This window comes from Phyllobates terribilis, unplaced genomic scaffold (assembly GCF_046119375.1).
Source record: "Phyllobates terribilis strain yellow unplaced genomic scaffold, ASM4611937v1 Scaffold_11__3_contigs__length_659146591, whole genome shotgun sequence".
Classification (NCBI taxonomy): domain Eukaryota; kingdom Metazoa; phylum Chordata; class Amphibia; order Anura; family Dendrobatidae; genus Phyllobates; species Phyllobates terribilis.
The window spans coordinates 215,647,153-215,659,185 of NW_027362771.1; the positions used below are offsets into that span (position 1 = coordinate 215,647,153).

A 12,033-nucleotide genomic window follows, 5' to 3' on the forward strand; every position below is an offset into this window, starting at 1 on the left:
CTCTCCCCAGTGAGCGGGTATAGGGCCTCCTGATCCGTGACTTTACTCGCTAAGCTTATGACCTGCCTGGAGCTAGGCCTAGCTTGGTTACTGTCTCTCTCTTGCACCTGCTGACCCGGTGGTAGGGCCTCCTCATGTAGATCACTCTCCCTGGTCGCTGGGGCCTCCGTGACTCCTAGTCCTGGTACTGTAGTCAGCGTTTGGTAAACCTGGGACCTGTAGTCCTCCAGGGGTTCCGGTGGTCACTACTGGGTATAAAGGGACCCCGTAGGCACGGACCCGGTGTCCGGTATATATCTCGGGGTGAGCCTGGTATGCTCCTCTGCCCCCTCGCTACTTCTTCCTTTTCCTCTCGTTTTCGGCCACACTCAGGGCCCTCACTAGGCCTTCACTTGTGCTGTAGGCCTTGGCTCGCCTAAGCACAGCAGCCAGCGTGCTGCCTCTTCGCTGCTCTCTGAGCGTCAGCACGCTCTCTGCTCACTCCCTCTCAGACTCTCTGACTAAAAACTCCAACTAAACTGAGCTGCCTAGCTCCACCCTCCATATATATATCCCTAACCAGCTCCCTCTGCTGGTCTGAGGTGGTAGGGTGGAGGTGTGTGAATGTGTGAGGGCCTCTTGTGCATCCATGCACCCTTCTGGGATCTGTGGCACCAGTGCACAGCAGGGCGCCACACAAGCACTATCAATAAGAAACAGATCAAGGGCCCCAATATGCCAATGAGGAGGCATAACGGAGCACCAAACTCTTTGCCACACCAAGGTTGCACTGAAGCCTCCTCATTATAGGGGTCCTCACGACCCCTATAGCATTGTATAGCCCATTTAAAATGCATTTTGGAGATGACAGACTCCTTTTAACACATTTTAGGAGATGAGAGATAATCTGGGTTCTCACAAAACTAAAAGCAGTAGCTTTAGCAGAGATAACCAACTATCAGAAAGCAATTGTGGCATATTTTATATCTACACTGGATTTAGCATCGCCTTTTTGAATCTTTATATATTTTATCAATTTTTTAAATTAAAAAACTGTGTTACTCAGTTTCTAAAATAAATAAGTACATGAAGAAACTAAGTTAGCAGCAAATATTGTATTATAAAACAAAAGAGAAATATCACTCACACCTTCACTCGCCCACCAATGCCATGCAGTTCATCTGGCGGTCCTCCTAGTCTTTGTCTACAAGCAGCCATCATGAGACAGCTACAGCCAATCAGGGGCCTCAGTGATCACTTCCCATAGTACGGGCATCGCTGGTCACGCTGAGCCATGATGCCAGGTAAGTATCAGCATCAGCACTGATCAGGTGCAGATTGAAGAAAAGATTAACCCTTTTAATCCTTTTAAAAATGCTCAGCATCAAACTACTATTACTTAGATTACTTGATTCTTAGTCTTATCATCTCAGTGAGCTAATATAGTGAAAGTCCTCTTTTCTGTTTGGCATATGCCTGATAAATTTGCTTGTCTTAAGGTGTATTCCCAACTTCAGATATGCCATAACTTTTTAATAGAGGCAGGTTTTACTTTTGGGATCTACATCTATGTGTATTATGGAGGCCCCTAACCCTAGACAGATGGTGAAGTGGTTGATAGTGTTGAGCGAGTATGTTCTATTAACCCTTTCGCCAAGTATGCTCGGGCCGAGCTCAGAGTATTTACAGCTGCTCGGTGATATGGTTGAATCGCTCCCGTGTGCATGATTTGCGACTGTTTGACAGTTTTATTACATGGGAGGAATGTCTATTTCTTACACATTCCTCACATGTAATAAAGCTGTCAAACAGTTGCAAATCATGCACACGGGAGCGATTCAACCATATCACCGAGCAGCTGTAAATACTCGGAGCTCGGCCCGAGCATACTCGGAACAGAACATACTCGCTCAACACTAGTGGTTGACTCTTAGGGTATGTGCTCACTGTCCGAAGACTACTGCGGCCCTGAAGCTGCAGAATAGCCGGCGGCAGCTTCCGCTCATTATGCAAATGAACGGCACCATTTTTTTTTTCACCTGCAGACTTTCCTCATAGAGGTTAGGTCTATGGGGAAAGACCGCATGCGGACCTGCAAGAGAAATTGACATTATGCAGTCTGAAAAGACGCGCCACATGTCAGTTTCCACGGGTGATCCGCAGGTGCCTAGAGAAATCCCATTCACTATGCTGTGACATCTGGCCGCAGCGGGTTGGACGCTGCATAACACGCAGCGTCAAACCCGCAGCGGATCCTGACTGTGTCACATAGCCTTATCTACAGCAAAATCACAGCTTAAAAATAATTGTGCAAAAGAAACTTGCAGATAAGTTGCACAAATGTTTTGGTTGTGCGACTTCTGATAACTGCTGTTGAGCAATACATGTCGCCATATAGCCCTGCTATAATATATATATCAGCCATGAGGTGGAAAAGGCAAAAGTGTCTAATATTCAGTTAGTTGTCCTATATTTTTCTTTCTGTGTGTACTATTTTGACAAATTTGGATCAATTTCTACTTGTTCAGTTTAGTTTCATTCTACCCAACTTTCTGGCAGTCTTGATAAATTGGCTCCAATACGCATAGTTATTAATAGCAATTTTTTAGTTACCCATCAATCTTTTACTCTATATTTTTCCAAATATGCACCTTATTGCCATGACAGACAGTACTGTACACAGGCTGTAAAACCTCTCTTATTATTTTAATACGTCTCCATTTATTGGTTCTGAATCTGATACAAACATACATGACTACTGCTAAGTGTCAGTCCCGTTTGATTTTCATAGTGTCTCAAAAACAATACATTTCCCTTTCAGAAACAGCTTTGCAATAGACTAGATCTTCTCAATTAGTACATGTAGCATTTATTGACCTGATCCCCTTATAATTATAATTAGTATTTCAATGGTAAGGCTAAGTTCACATCTGCATTAGTGTATTCATTAGCAAAATATCTAATTTTTTACAAAAACATACTGAGTTTCTTTTACCACCACTTCAGTGTTTTTTTTATTGCAGTGCTGGAGTGGTGGAACTAATCTAAATTCCCTGCCCCTAGTCTCATACTTACCAGCAGCCATCTTCATCCTCTATGAGCTTTGTTACGATTGGTCGCCAACAGTTTGTGACCTGTTAAATCGCTCTAGTATTTGTTGGAGCGATTCGGAAATCATAACTTAATATAAGTCAGGACGAGGCTCTCATAGACTTACATTGAGAGCTTGTGACCGTTACCTCTGACTTCCAGTCAGTCTAAAGTAGTGGTTAAAAGATGGCGGCACAGGACCGAAGCAGTGCCGGGAACAGCTGAAGACGGTGGCTGGTAAGTACAAGACTAGAGGAAGGGAACATAGATTAGTAGCACCACTTCAGTGCTGAAATAAAAAGAAAGCGGGAGTGGTGCTTTAAATTGATGGGTATGTTAATGGAAACCTAACAGCTTTCATTGGATCTCATTAGTACACTGACTTATAATGGGATCCGTCATGTAGTCCTGGAAGTGACAATAGAAAATCTCAATGACTAATGTGTGGGGGATTAAGGAACCTTCAATGTATTAACAATTTTGCCTATTGACAAATGAAAACTATTTCCCACACCACTAACTGAAAATAGGATACAGCAAAACTTAACTTTTATGAAATAATTATTTATGGTAAAAAAAGGTTAAAATTATCGGGGAGGAGGACTAACACCTCAGTGTAATAGTGTAATTGCACTATATAATCATTCATTAGTTTGAATCACAAACATATAAGTTGTCACACATCAAAAGCTTTCTATAATTGTTAGAGGAGTCCGAAGCCCTGAATGATAAAATTCTGTATCTGTCATTCTCCCCCACCCTTGGCCCATCACTGGTTAAACCAGATTCATCAGAAAAGTGGGGGAAATTAGAGTGTTTTCTCCATACACAAGGTTTAAAAAATCAGTGTTTCATCAGCAGGGAATTGTCACTAAAGGGCAAGCTGCTCATGTATCCTAGTCCAACCCTGCTCTTTGTCGCTATACTATTTACCCAGAAATCTGCCAGTCAATTGTATGTTTGTATGTGTGTGTGTAGGAGTGGGGGGTTATACAGGACTCTGCATTCAGGGCAATGCTACATCTGCAGCAGAGAAAACTGTGATTCTACTGCTGCACTTAGTAAACTAAATGATAAAGGACTAGAGTCAGGGTCTCTGTCCCTACCTCATGGTGCTGTGAGATTACATAGCAAAAACCTGCTGACAGTTTTGCTTTATTTACCTGTAAAAAAGGTGGGCGTATAGGATGTATACAGTACTCTATTCCACTGTTCATTTAAAATACCACTACAGCGGGGGTGGGGGTTCTAATCTAAGGTCCATGTCTGTAGTTTTATACTTACCAGCCTACGACTTCACCTTTTATCGGCGCCATCTTGTGATCGCAACTTCTGACTGGCCGGAAGTCAGAAATAACTGTCACAATCTCTATGAAAGTCTATGAGGGCCAGAACATTGCTAGAACGATGCTCTCATAGACTTCTATTGATAAGTGACCTCTTTCTTGCTTCAGCAAATAATGGAGCGATCCGGCAGTCACCTGCTAGAGATCGACGGGAGCGGCGACGATAGAAGGTGAAGATGGAGTTGGTAAGTAACAGACTAGGGGCAGGAACCTTAGATTAGAAGCATCACTCCAGATAAAAAACACTGGATTGGTGCTTTAAATATAATTTATCAATGTAATCTTATAAGCTTTAATGATTTCTCCCACTTAAATACAATATATAGTATTACAGAATGTAATAGCCAAGCATCCATTGAATTTCTGAAATTAGATAAAATTTTAGAGTCAATCACCAAAAATATGTTTAGTGCTCTTTTTCGTGCAAGTAGAATTACTATCGGACAAAAAAAAACACAGCGGGTCTGAGCCTCTGCACATCTTGAACTTGTCATTCTCATTCATGAATTTTTCAAAGCTGTTTACCTGCAAAATTAAGTAATTCTACATCAAGCAGTTCATAGATCGCAGCTACTCAAGCCCACTGCATTTTTAGCTGTGAGTACTTCAGCTTTGTGTGAATGCAGCCGCAAGACTTCCCAGAAGGTGACCCACCAGAGCTAGCTATGTACAGACATTGGGCAAAGCAAGTAATACTGGAGATTTCAGCTCTGAAGAACTGCAAATGCAGCATTGGTCTAAAAGAAAGGCTGTGATTTGGATTACAGAAAGACAAGTAATGCAATGTACTTCCATAATGGCTGAACATTAAATGAATACTATATGAATAATGGTGTATAAGGGTGGATTTACGCTTTTACAATCAGATGATGCAGTAATATCTCTTGTGACGGACTATACAATAAGCTTTATAAAGTAACATGGTACAAGATTAAAGATGGTTAAAAATACAGGACAAGTGACCGGGTTCACCCTAAAGGGCTGAGATTGACGTTCTCTTATGTATATGAAGTCCACGTACCTTCGCAGTATGCATTGTCTTCTCTAAGAGCCCGGAATCCATCACGACAGATGCAAACAGCTTTGTCGTCTAGGTTTTTGCAGACTGAGTACTCCATGCAATTATGGCCTTCCGAGCAGAAGTCATAGCCTTAATGATAATAGAAGTCTGAGTTATTTTATTTATAATTGTTATTGTTTTTGCAGAATCCAGTAAATATCGATAAAAACAAAGGCGAGTGATACCATAAAATGTTCACAGAGCTGCAGACACCATACATAATACATAAAGTATAGCAAGGAACAAGCACAGGCAATAGACAATTCTGTCTCTTGTAACAAGTAAGGGCTGTACAAGTATACCCATCTGTCAGAATTACTTGTGCCTGAAATACCCACAAAGCATCCAGCATCTATATCAAACACAACCTTTTCTTATTTAATAGATGATTGGGCACTTCACTTGTTAACCCCTAACCCAGGGCAGCCTAAATCTGCAGAACTAATTCACATAAATGAGACCCTTACTACAATCTAGCCTTGGGCTCCTGCATGGCGAGGGAACAATACTGCACACATTCACTGAAAAAATAGATCTACAATATGAGGGTATCCAGAAAATAAAAGCATAGGAAAGTTATATTACCTCTGTCAAAAAATTGATACATTTTTAGTTCAATAGATTTCTTAAAATACCTGAAAGCACCCGCAATTATAAAGGAGGGGATCAAAAAGAAATAAGAGTAGGGGGTGAGGGCTAAACATCTACACAGTCCCTGTGGGGCCTTCATTTTTATTTAAGGCAGACTTCCGTAAAGACTCTTCACCTGCATTGTCTAATATAGGATTTTTCTACCCCCTTTTCTCCGGATGAACCTGACATCTCATGGGGGAAATGTATTGAGGTGGTACTATGTAGTTTTTAGACATGTGGTCTTTTCTGATATGATGGAGGTATATTTCGTCTATTACTATCCATAATCTGCTGCCACGTATTTTATTCCCAAATCACTGTCAATAGGCTTGTATTTGGTTAGTACTATTATAGCTGTTATGTGCTCTGTTAAGAAATGTTAGGGTGAAACCAGGGCTTAGCCAACATTAAGCAGAAGTGCCACTTATGCTAATTTTTGGGTGTCAACCTCTGTGGCTTAGGTAGGGGCTACTAAGAATTAGGGTCCTACAGGGACTGTGTAGATGCTTAGCCCTGACCCTCCTATTTGTAACAAATTTTAAAAGATAATTTATCTTCTCTATTGCTTCTTTTAGGGAACAATATTGCTAAGCATCATTGGGCTCCATGCCTTATGCCAGGTACAATTCTTAAAGAGGTTTTCCAGAAAAGTGGACGTCAAATCTTTCCATTTGTGTAAACTAAAATAAAGTAGTACTTGCCCCCTTCCATTCTAAAAATGGCTCCCCCCACTGCTGCGGTCTCTGTGTTTTAGCTGCAGCTTTGGCATCATGCCAATAGCACATTTCACCGCTGCAGCCAATCTCTGAGCTCAGGGGCTCATGCTCTGTACCTCAGAACAAGAATCATTTGGGGACCACTTTTCTAAAAGAGGAAAAGCTCTTTAACGTCTCCAGATTTTTTGCTAACCATCTGTAGATAATTTTAGATATGAAGGTAAGAAATATGGGCTACAAGCCTTAAAAGGAATCTGTTACCAAGGTTTTTCTAGCAAATCTGAGAGCAGCATGATGTAGAGACAGAGACCCTGATTACAGCAATGTGTCACTTACTGGACTGTTTGCTGTAGTATTGATACAATCACTCTTTTATCAGCAGGAAATTATCATTAGAGAACTAGTAAACCTGCTGCCATACAGTCTTCTATATTCATAAGCTCTGTATAACGCCGCACCCACCACTGATTGGCAGTTTTCTGCCTTTGCACAGTGCACTCAGAAAGCTGCCAATGAGTGATGTGGGCGGGGTTAAACAGAGCTCAGCGCTCAGAGAACTGCTAGACCTACAGCAGATAAAACAGGAATTTTCTCAAAAAGCCAGAAAGTAACACATTGCTGGGATCAGGGTCTGTGCTACTGCATCATGCTGTTCTCAGACTGGGTAGCAAAAACCTGCTGTCAGATTCTTTTTAAATTAGATTTTCAGTACATATAAAGACATGCCACACCAAAAGTAGTATATTTCATATTGGTGGGCCACCCTGTTTTTTTCATGAATTATCCAAGTCAAATTCCGATCAGGGCCAACATACCTACTCAGATCTGGAAATGTATTGTTATCACACTGGAATCATACATAGAATCATTAAAATAAATGGAAAAAAAATCAAGATTCAGTTACAAGACGTCTCTTCTTTGTTAAAATTCAGCACAAGCCTGCACATGAGGATATAGGGGTAGTCTTTTGTATCTATCCCATAATACCCCAATCAATAATAAAAGAAGATTATATTTCCACTATGATGCTGCTATTTGCTGTCCCCAGTAACCATGGCAATAAATGGATCCTGACAAAGACTGCGAGATGCATTCTATTTTATGGGAAGTGAGATATCAGACTACTATTATGGCACCGTATATTACCCTGTTCTCCACAGAAGGAGAGAAAGCATGGGATTACTAATCAATGTACTGCTGGGAGTCCTACATCCATATCGGATCAGCGGCCAACATGCCGGCAGCTAAGGAATAATGCAGGAGATGGGGGGCTGGTAATCGGATTTCTGTGTGGGAATCATGGATACTGTATCTGTAATATATGATTAGAACAGGATCCAACAAATAGTATATGCAGCATGAATAGCCGCTATATGGCCATCATTTTACCAAGGCAAGATTGAGTTGAGTTACATGTAGCAATTATCTGGGACGTGTATGACTGCTGCTATCGTTCCTGCAATAAAAAACTGCTCAGCATACATTATTATATATGAAGGTCCCATGCAATTCTTTTTCAGCACTAATTATGTTTTTGCTTGTGTTGGCAAAAAAGAGGCTGTCCCCCCAGTCACCCACAGATGGCACCGCCATCGATAGTTGTGTATTCTCCAACATGTGTGTGCAGTCCTTATTACCTTGCTTAGCGGGTACATCAATCTGTAAGTACATGTTCCCATGTAGCGTAAATGAAGAATTTTTACTATATTTGATGTATATTTGACCCTATAAGCTTCTGTAGGGGGCACAAAAAATATGCAAGTAAAAAAAAGCGGTTGCATTTTTTAAGTGCGGAATCACTGCGCTTCTGCGCAAAAAAGATTCTGTTTCAAGTCAGCACCAAAAAAACACATACAAAAAGGAAGAAACTGCAAAAAAAAGCAAGTAATCAGAGCACACTGACTGTTTAATCAAACTGGAATAATATTAAAATGTAACTTATTAGTAATCTCATAAAATTGAGAAAAACACCAAACAACGAATTCTGATATATATAAAATAAAATCACTAGATTTAAAAAAACAACTCCCCCAGGGCATAGGATTGTAGTTAATGATTATAGCCTGAATATATATACAGTATATAATTATAATGTGGTTATTAGACTACCAAACATTGGTTATGGCGTCCTTATAGATCCACCTAGCATTACTGAATTGATATTACTGCTATGAGGCCCAGCTTGAAGATAGGTCTATGCCTTGGGGAATTTTTTTTTTAATCTACTGATTGTATTTGATATACAGTCATGGCCAAAAGTGTTGGCACCCTAGAAATTGTTCCAGAAAATTAAGTTTTTCTCCCAGAAAATTATTGCAATTACACATTTTTTGTTATACACATGTTTATTTCCTTTCTGTGTATTGGAATAACACAAAAAAAATTAAAAAAGGCAAATTGGACATACTTTCACACAAAACCTCCAAAATAGTCCGGACAAAGTTGTTGGCACCTTTCCAAAATTGTGGGTAAACAACTTTGTTTCAAGCATGTGATGCTTGTTCAAACTCACCTGTGGAAAGTAACAGGTATGGGCAATCTGAAAATCACACGTGAAACCAGATAAAAAGGGGAGAACTTTACTCAATCTTTGCATTGTGTGTCTGTGTGTGCCAAACTAAGCATGGAGAGCAGAAAGAGGAGGAGAGAACTGTATGAGGACTTGAGAACCAAAATTGTTGAAAAAGATCAACAATCTCAAGGTTACAAGTCTAATTCCACAGATCTTGATGTTCCTTTGTCCACGCTACACAATATAAATCAAGAAGATTAGCAATAGTGCCATGGATTGTAATCTCCCTGAATGTATATGGCAGAGAAAAACTGATGAAAGATTGCAACGCAGAATAGTCCAGATGGTGGATAAGCATCCCCAATCAGGTTCCATAGAAATTCAAGCTGCCCTGCAGTTGAGGGTGCATCAATGTCAGTGTGAACTATCGCTGCTTGAATAAAATGAAACGCTATAACAGGAGACTCAGGAGGACCTCACTGCTGACACAGAGACTTAAAAAAACTACACTGCAGTTTGCCAAAATGTATGTGAGTAAGCAAAAATCCTTCTGGGAAAGCATCTTGTGCACAGATCAGATATAGATTGAGCTTTTTAATAAAGCACATCATTCTACTGTTTACTGAAAACGGAATGACACCTACTAAGAAAAGAACACAGTACCTACAGTCAAATATGGTGGAAGTTCAAAGATGTTTTGGGGCTGTTTTGCTGTCTCTGTCACAGTGTGTCTTGACTGTGTGCAAGGGATCATGAAATCTGAAGATTACCAAAAGATTTTGGGTCTCAATGTAGTTCCTATTGTCAGAAAGCTCGGTTTGCGTCCTAGCTCATGGGTCTTCCAGTAGGAAAATGACCCCAAACATACTCCAAGAAGCACCCAGAAACGGATGGAAAAAAAGCACTGTAGAGATCTGAAGTGGCCAGCAATGAGTCCGGATCTAAATCCCAATGAACACCCGTGGAGAGATCTTAAAATTGCTGTTGGGAGAAGGTACCCTTCAATTATGAGAGACCTGGAGCAGTTTGCAAAAGAAGAGTGGTACAAAATTCCAGTTGAGAGTTGTAAGAAGCTTGTTGATGGTCATAAGAAGCAACTAATTGCAGTTATTTATTCCAAAGGGTGTGCAACCAAATATTAATTTGAGGGTGATAACAATTTTGTCCTGCCCAATTTTGGGGGTTTTATGTGAAATTATGTCCAAGTTGCCTTTTTTTCTCAGTTTTTTTTTGTTGTTCCAATACACAAAAAGGAAATAAACATGTGTATAACAAAACATGTGTAATTGCAATAATTATCTGGGAGAAATACTTCATTTTCTAGAACAATTTCAAGGGTGCCAACACTTTTGGCCATGACTGTATATGAGAATTCCTTGTTTGGTGTTTTTTCTCAATTGTATGGGATTACTAATAAAAGTTATATTTTAATATTACTCCAATTGGATTAGACAGTGAATTTTTATTTAAGTTGTTGGAGACACTTTTGAATTTATTAGCCAGTGAATTAATCAGAGCAGATTGCTAGTGCATAGTTTAGTGTGAACATGTTCAGAAAAAAAGCATTATTTTTGTACAAGGGAACATGAACTAATGAGTCTAACTCTAAAGAGGCCCCGAATTTCATGGAAGTTGTTGCCCTCAAAATGTGCAACATTTCAACTAAGATCATATTGCAAAAGTCATAACCTATTTAGTGAGATATCAGCTTTGAAAGGAAAAAAAGTTAATGTAATTCAGAAACATAGATTCTGTTAAAAATTTAAAAGGGTGCCTATATTAGGGTTTAACCTATGAAGTTTTTCCAATTTTTTGGCTTATCTACCATATGTTGCTGTTTATCTATATGTACATTGCCACTACTCCGCCAAATGCTTAGACCAGGGACCCAGTTCTTTGTATTGGTTGGACCTTTACTAATTGCAGCCCAGTGGATATACCATGACTGTTCATAAGTAAAGAAAACTCTCTTAGACGTTATTGATACCTTTGCAGACTTTGCAGCAGCTGCTCTTCAGTACTATTTGCTGCGACTGTGGACAGTTGACCGGCATGCATTCTGAAAATTCTACGCGTTGCATTTTGTTGCTCTGTAAAACAACAGACAAGACATTATATAAGAGACACTATATAGTTTAACAAAGAACAGCACAAATATCTAAGGTCATAGTGATATACAGTATTTATGTTTTTCTTGGTGCCAGTTTCTAGTTTGTGAACGTGGTCTAACTTGATATAAATGTATAAAGCCTCTATGGCATTTTCAAAGTAAAAAAACATCAGCCACCATCCTCACAGTTTTACCAGGTGTCTAATACACAATGGTTCTTTCTCATATTTGCCTCATTAAATTATATGAGCTCAAATGCGTCGTCACAAGCTTAAAATGCAGTACATGCTCAAAATGCGTTGTCACATAAAACTCATTAACAGTCTGGGTTTTGTCTTGTGAGTTTCACAGCATAGTATTGTGCCTACATACAGTGAATATGATTGTGGTATTAAAGGCATCAGTCCAATCTGCTCTATTTTTATGGGAATTTGCATTTAAAGATGACATATCTTCAATAATTACTGCTAACAGATGATCAATTGTTGAATCACTAATGATAAACCCATCAAATGTTAAAAAAGAAAATAACTATGTGCAGTAACGTTTGTCAGAAGTCACGTGCAAGTCACGTGCAAAAAGTACAA

General features: G+C 39.7%; 1 protein-coding gene across 1 annotated transcript in view; it reads right to left on the minus strand.

Annotated features, from left to right (window-relative positions):
• The window catches only part of NELL2 (neural EGFL like 2), a 467,229-nt gene that overhangs the window by 172,485 nt on the left and 282,711 nt on the right, over nt 1–12,033 (minus strand). The window contains exons 11-12 of the mRNA XM_073652036.1: nt 11,324–11,426; nt 5,437–5,565 (exon numbers count right to left, since the gene is read on the minus strand). Of these exons, the coding sequence (XP_073508137.1) occupies nt 5,437–5,565; nt 11,324–11,426 (232 nt within the window). The remainder of the gene's footprint in view (nt 1–5,436; nt 5,566–11,323; nt 11,427–12,033) is intronic.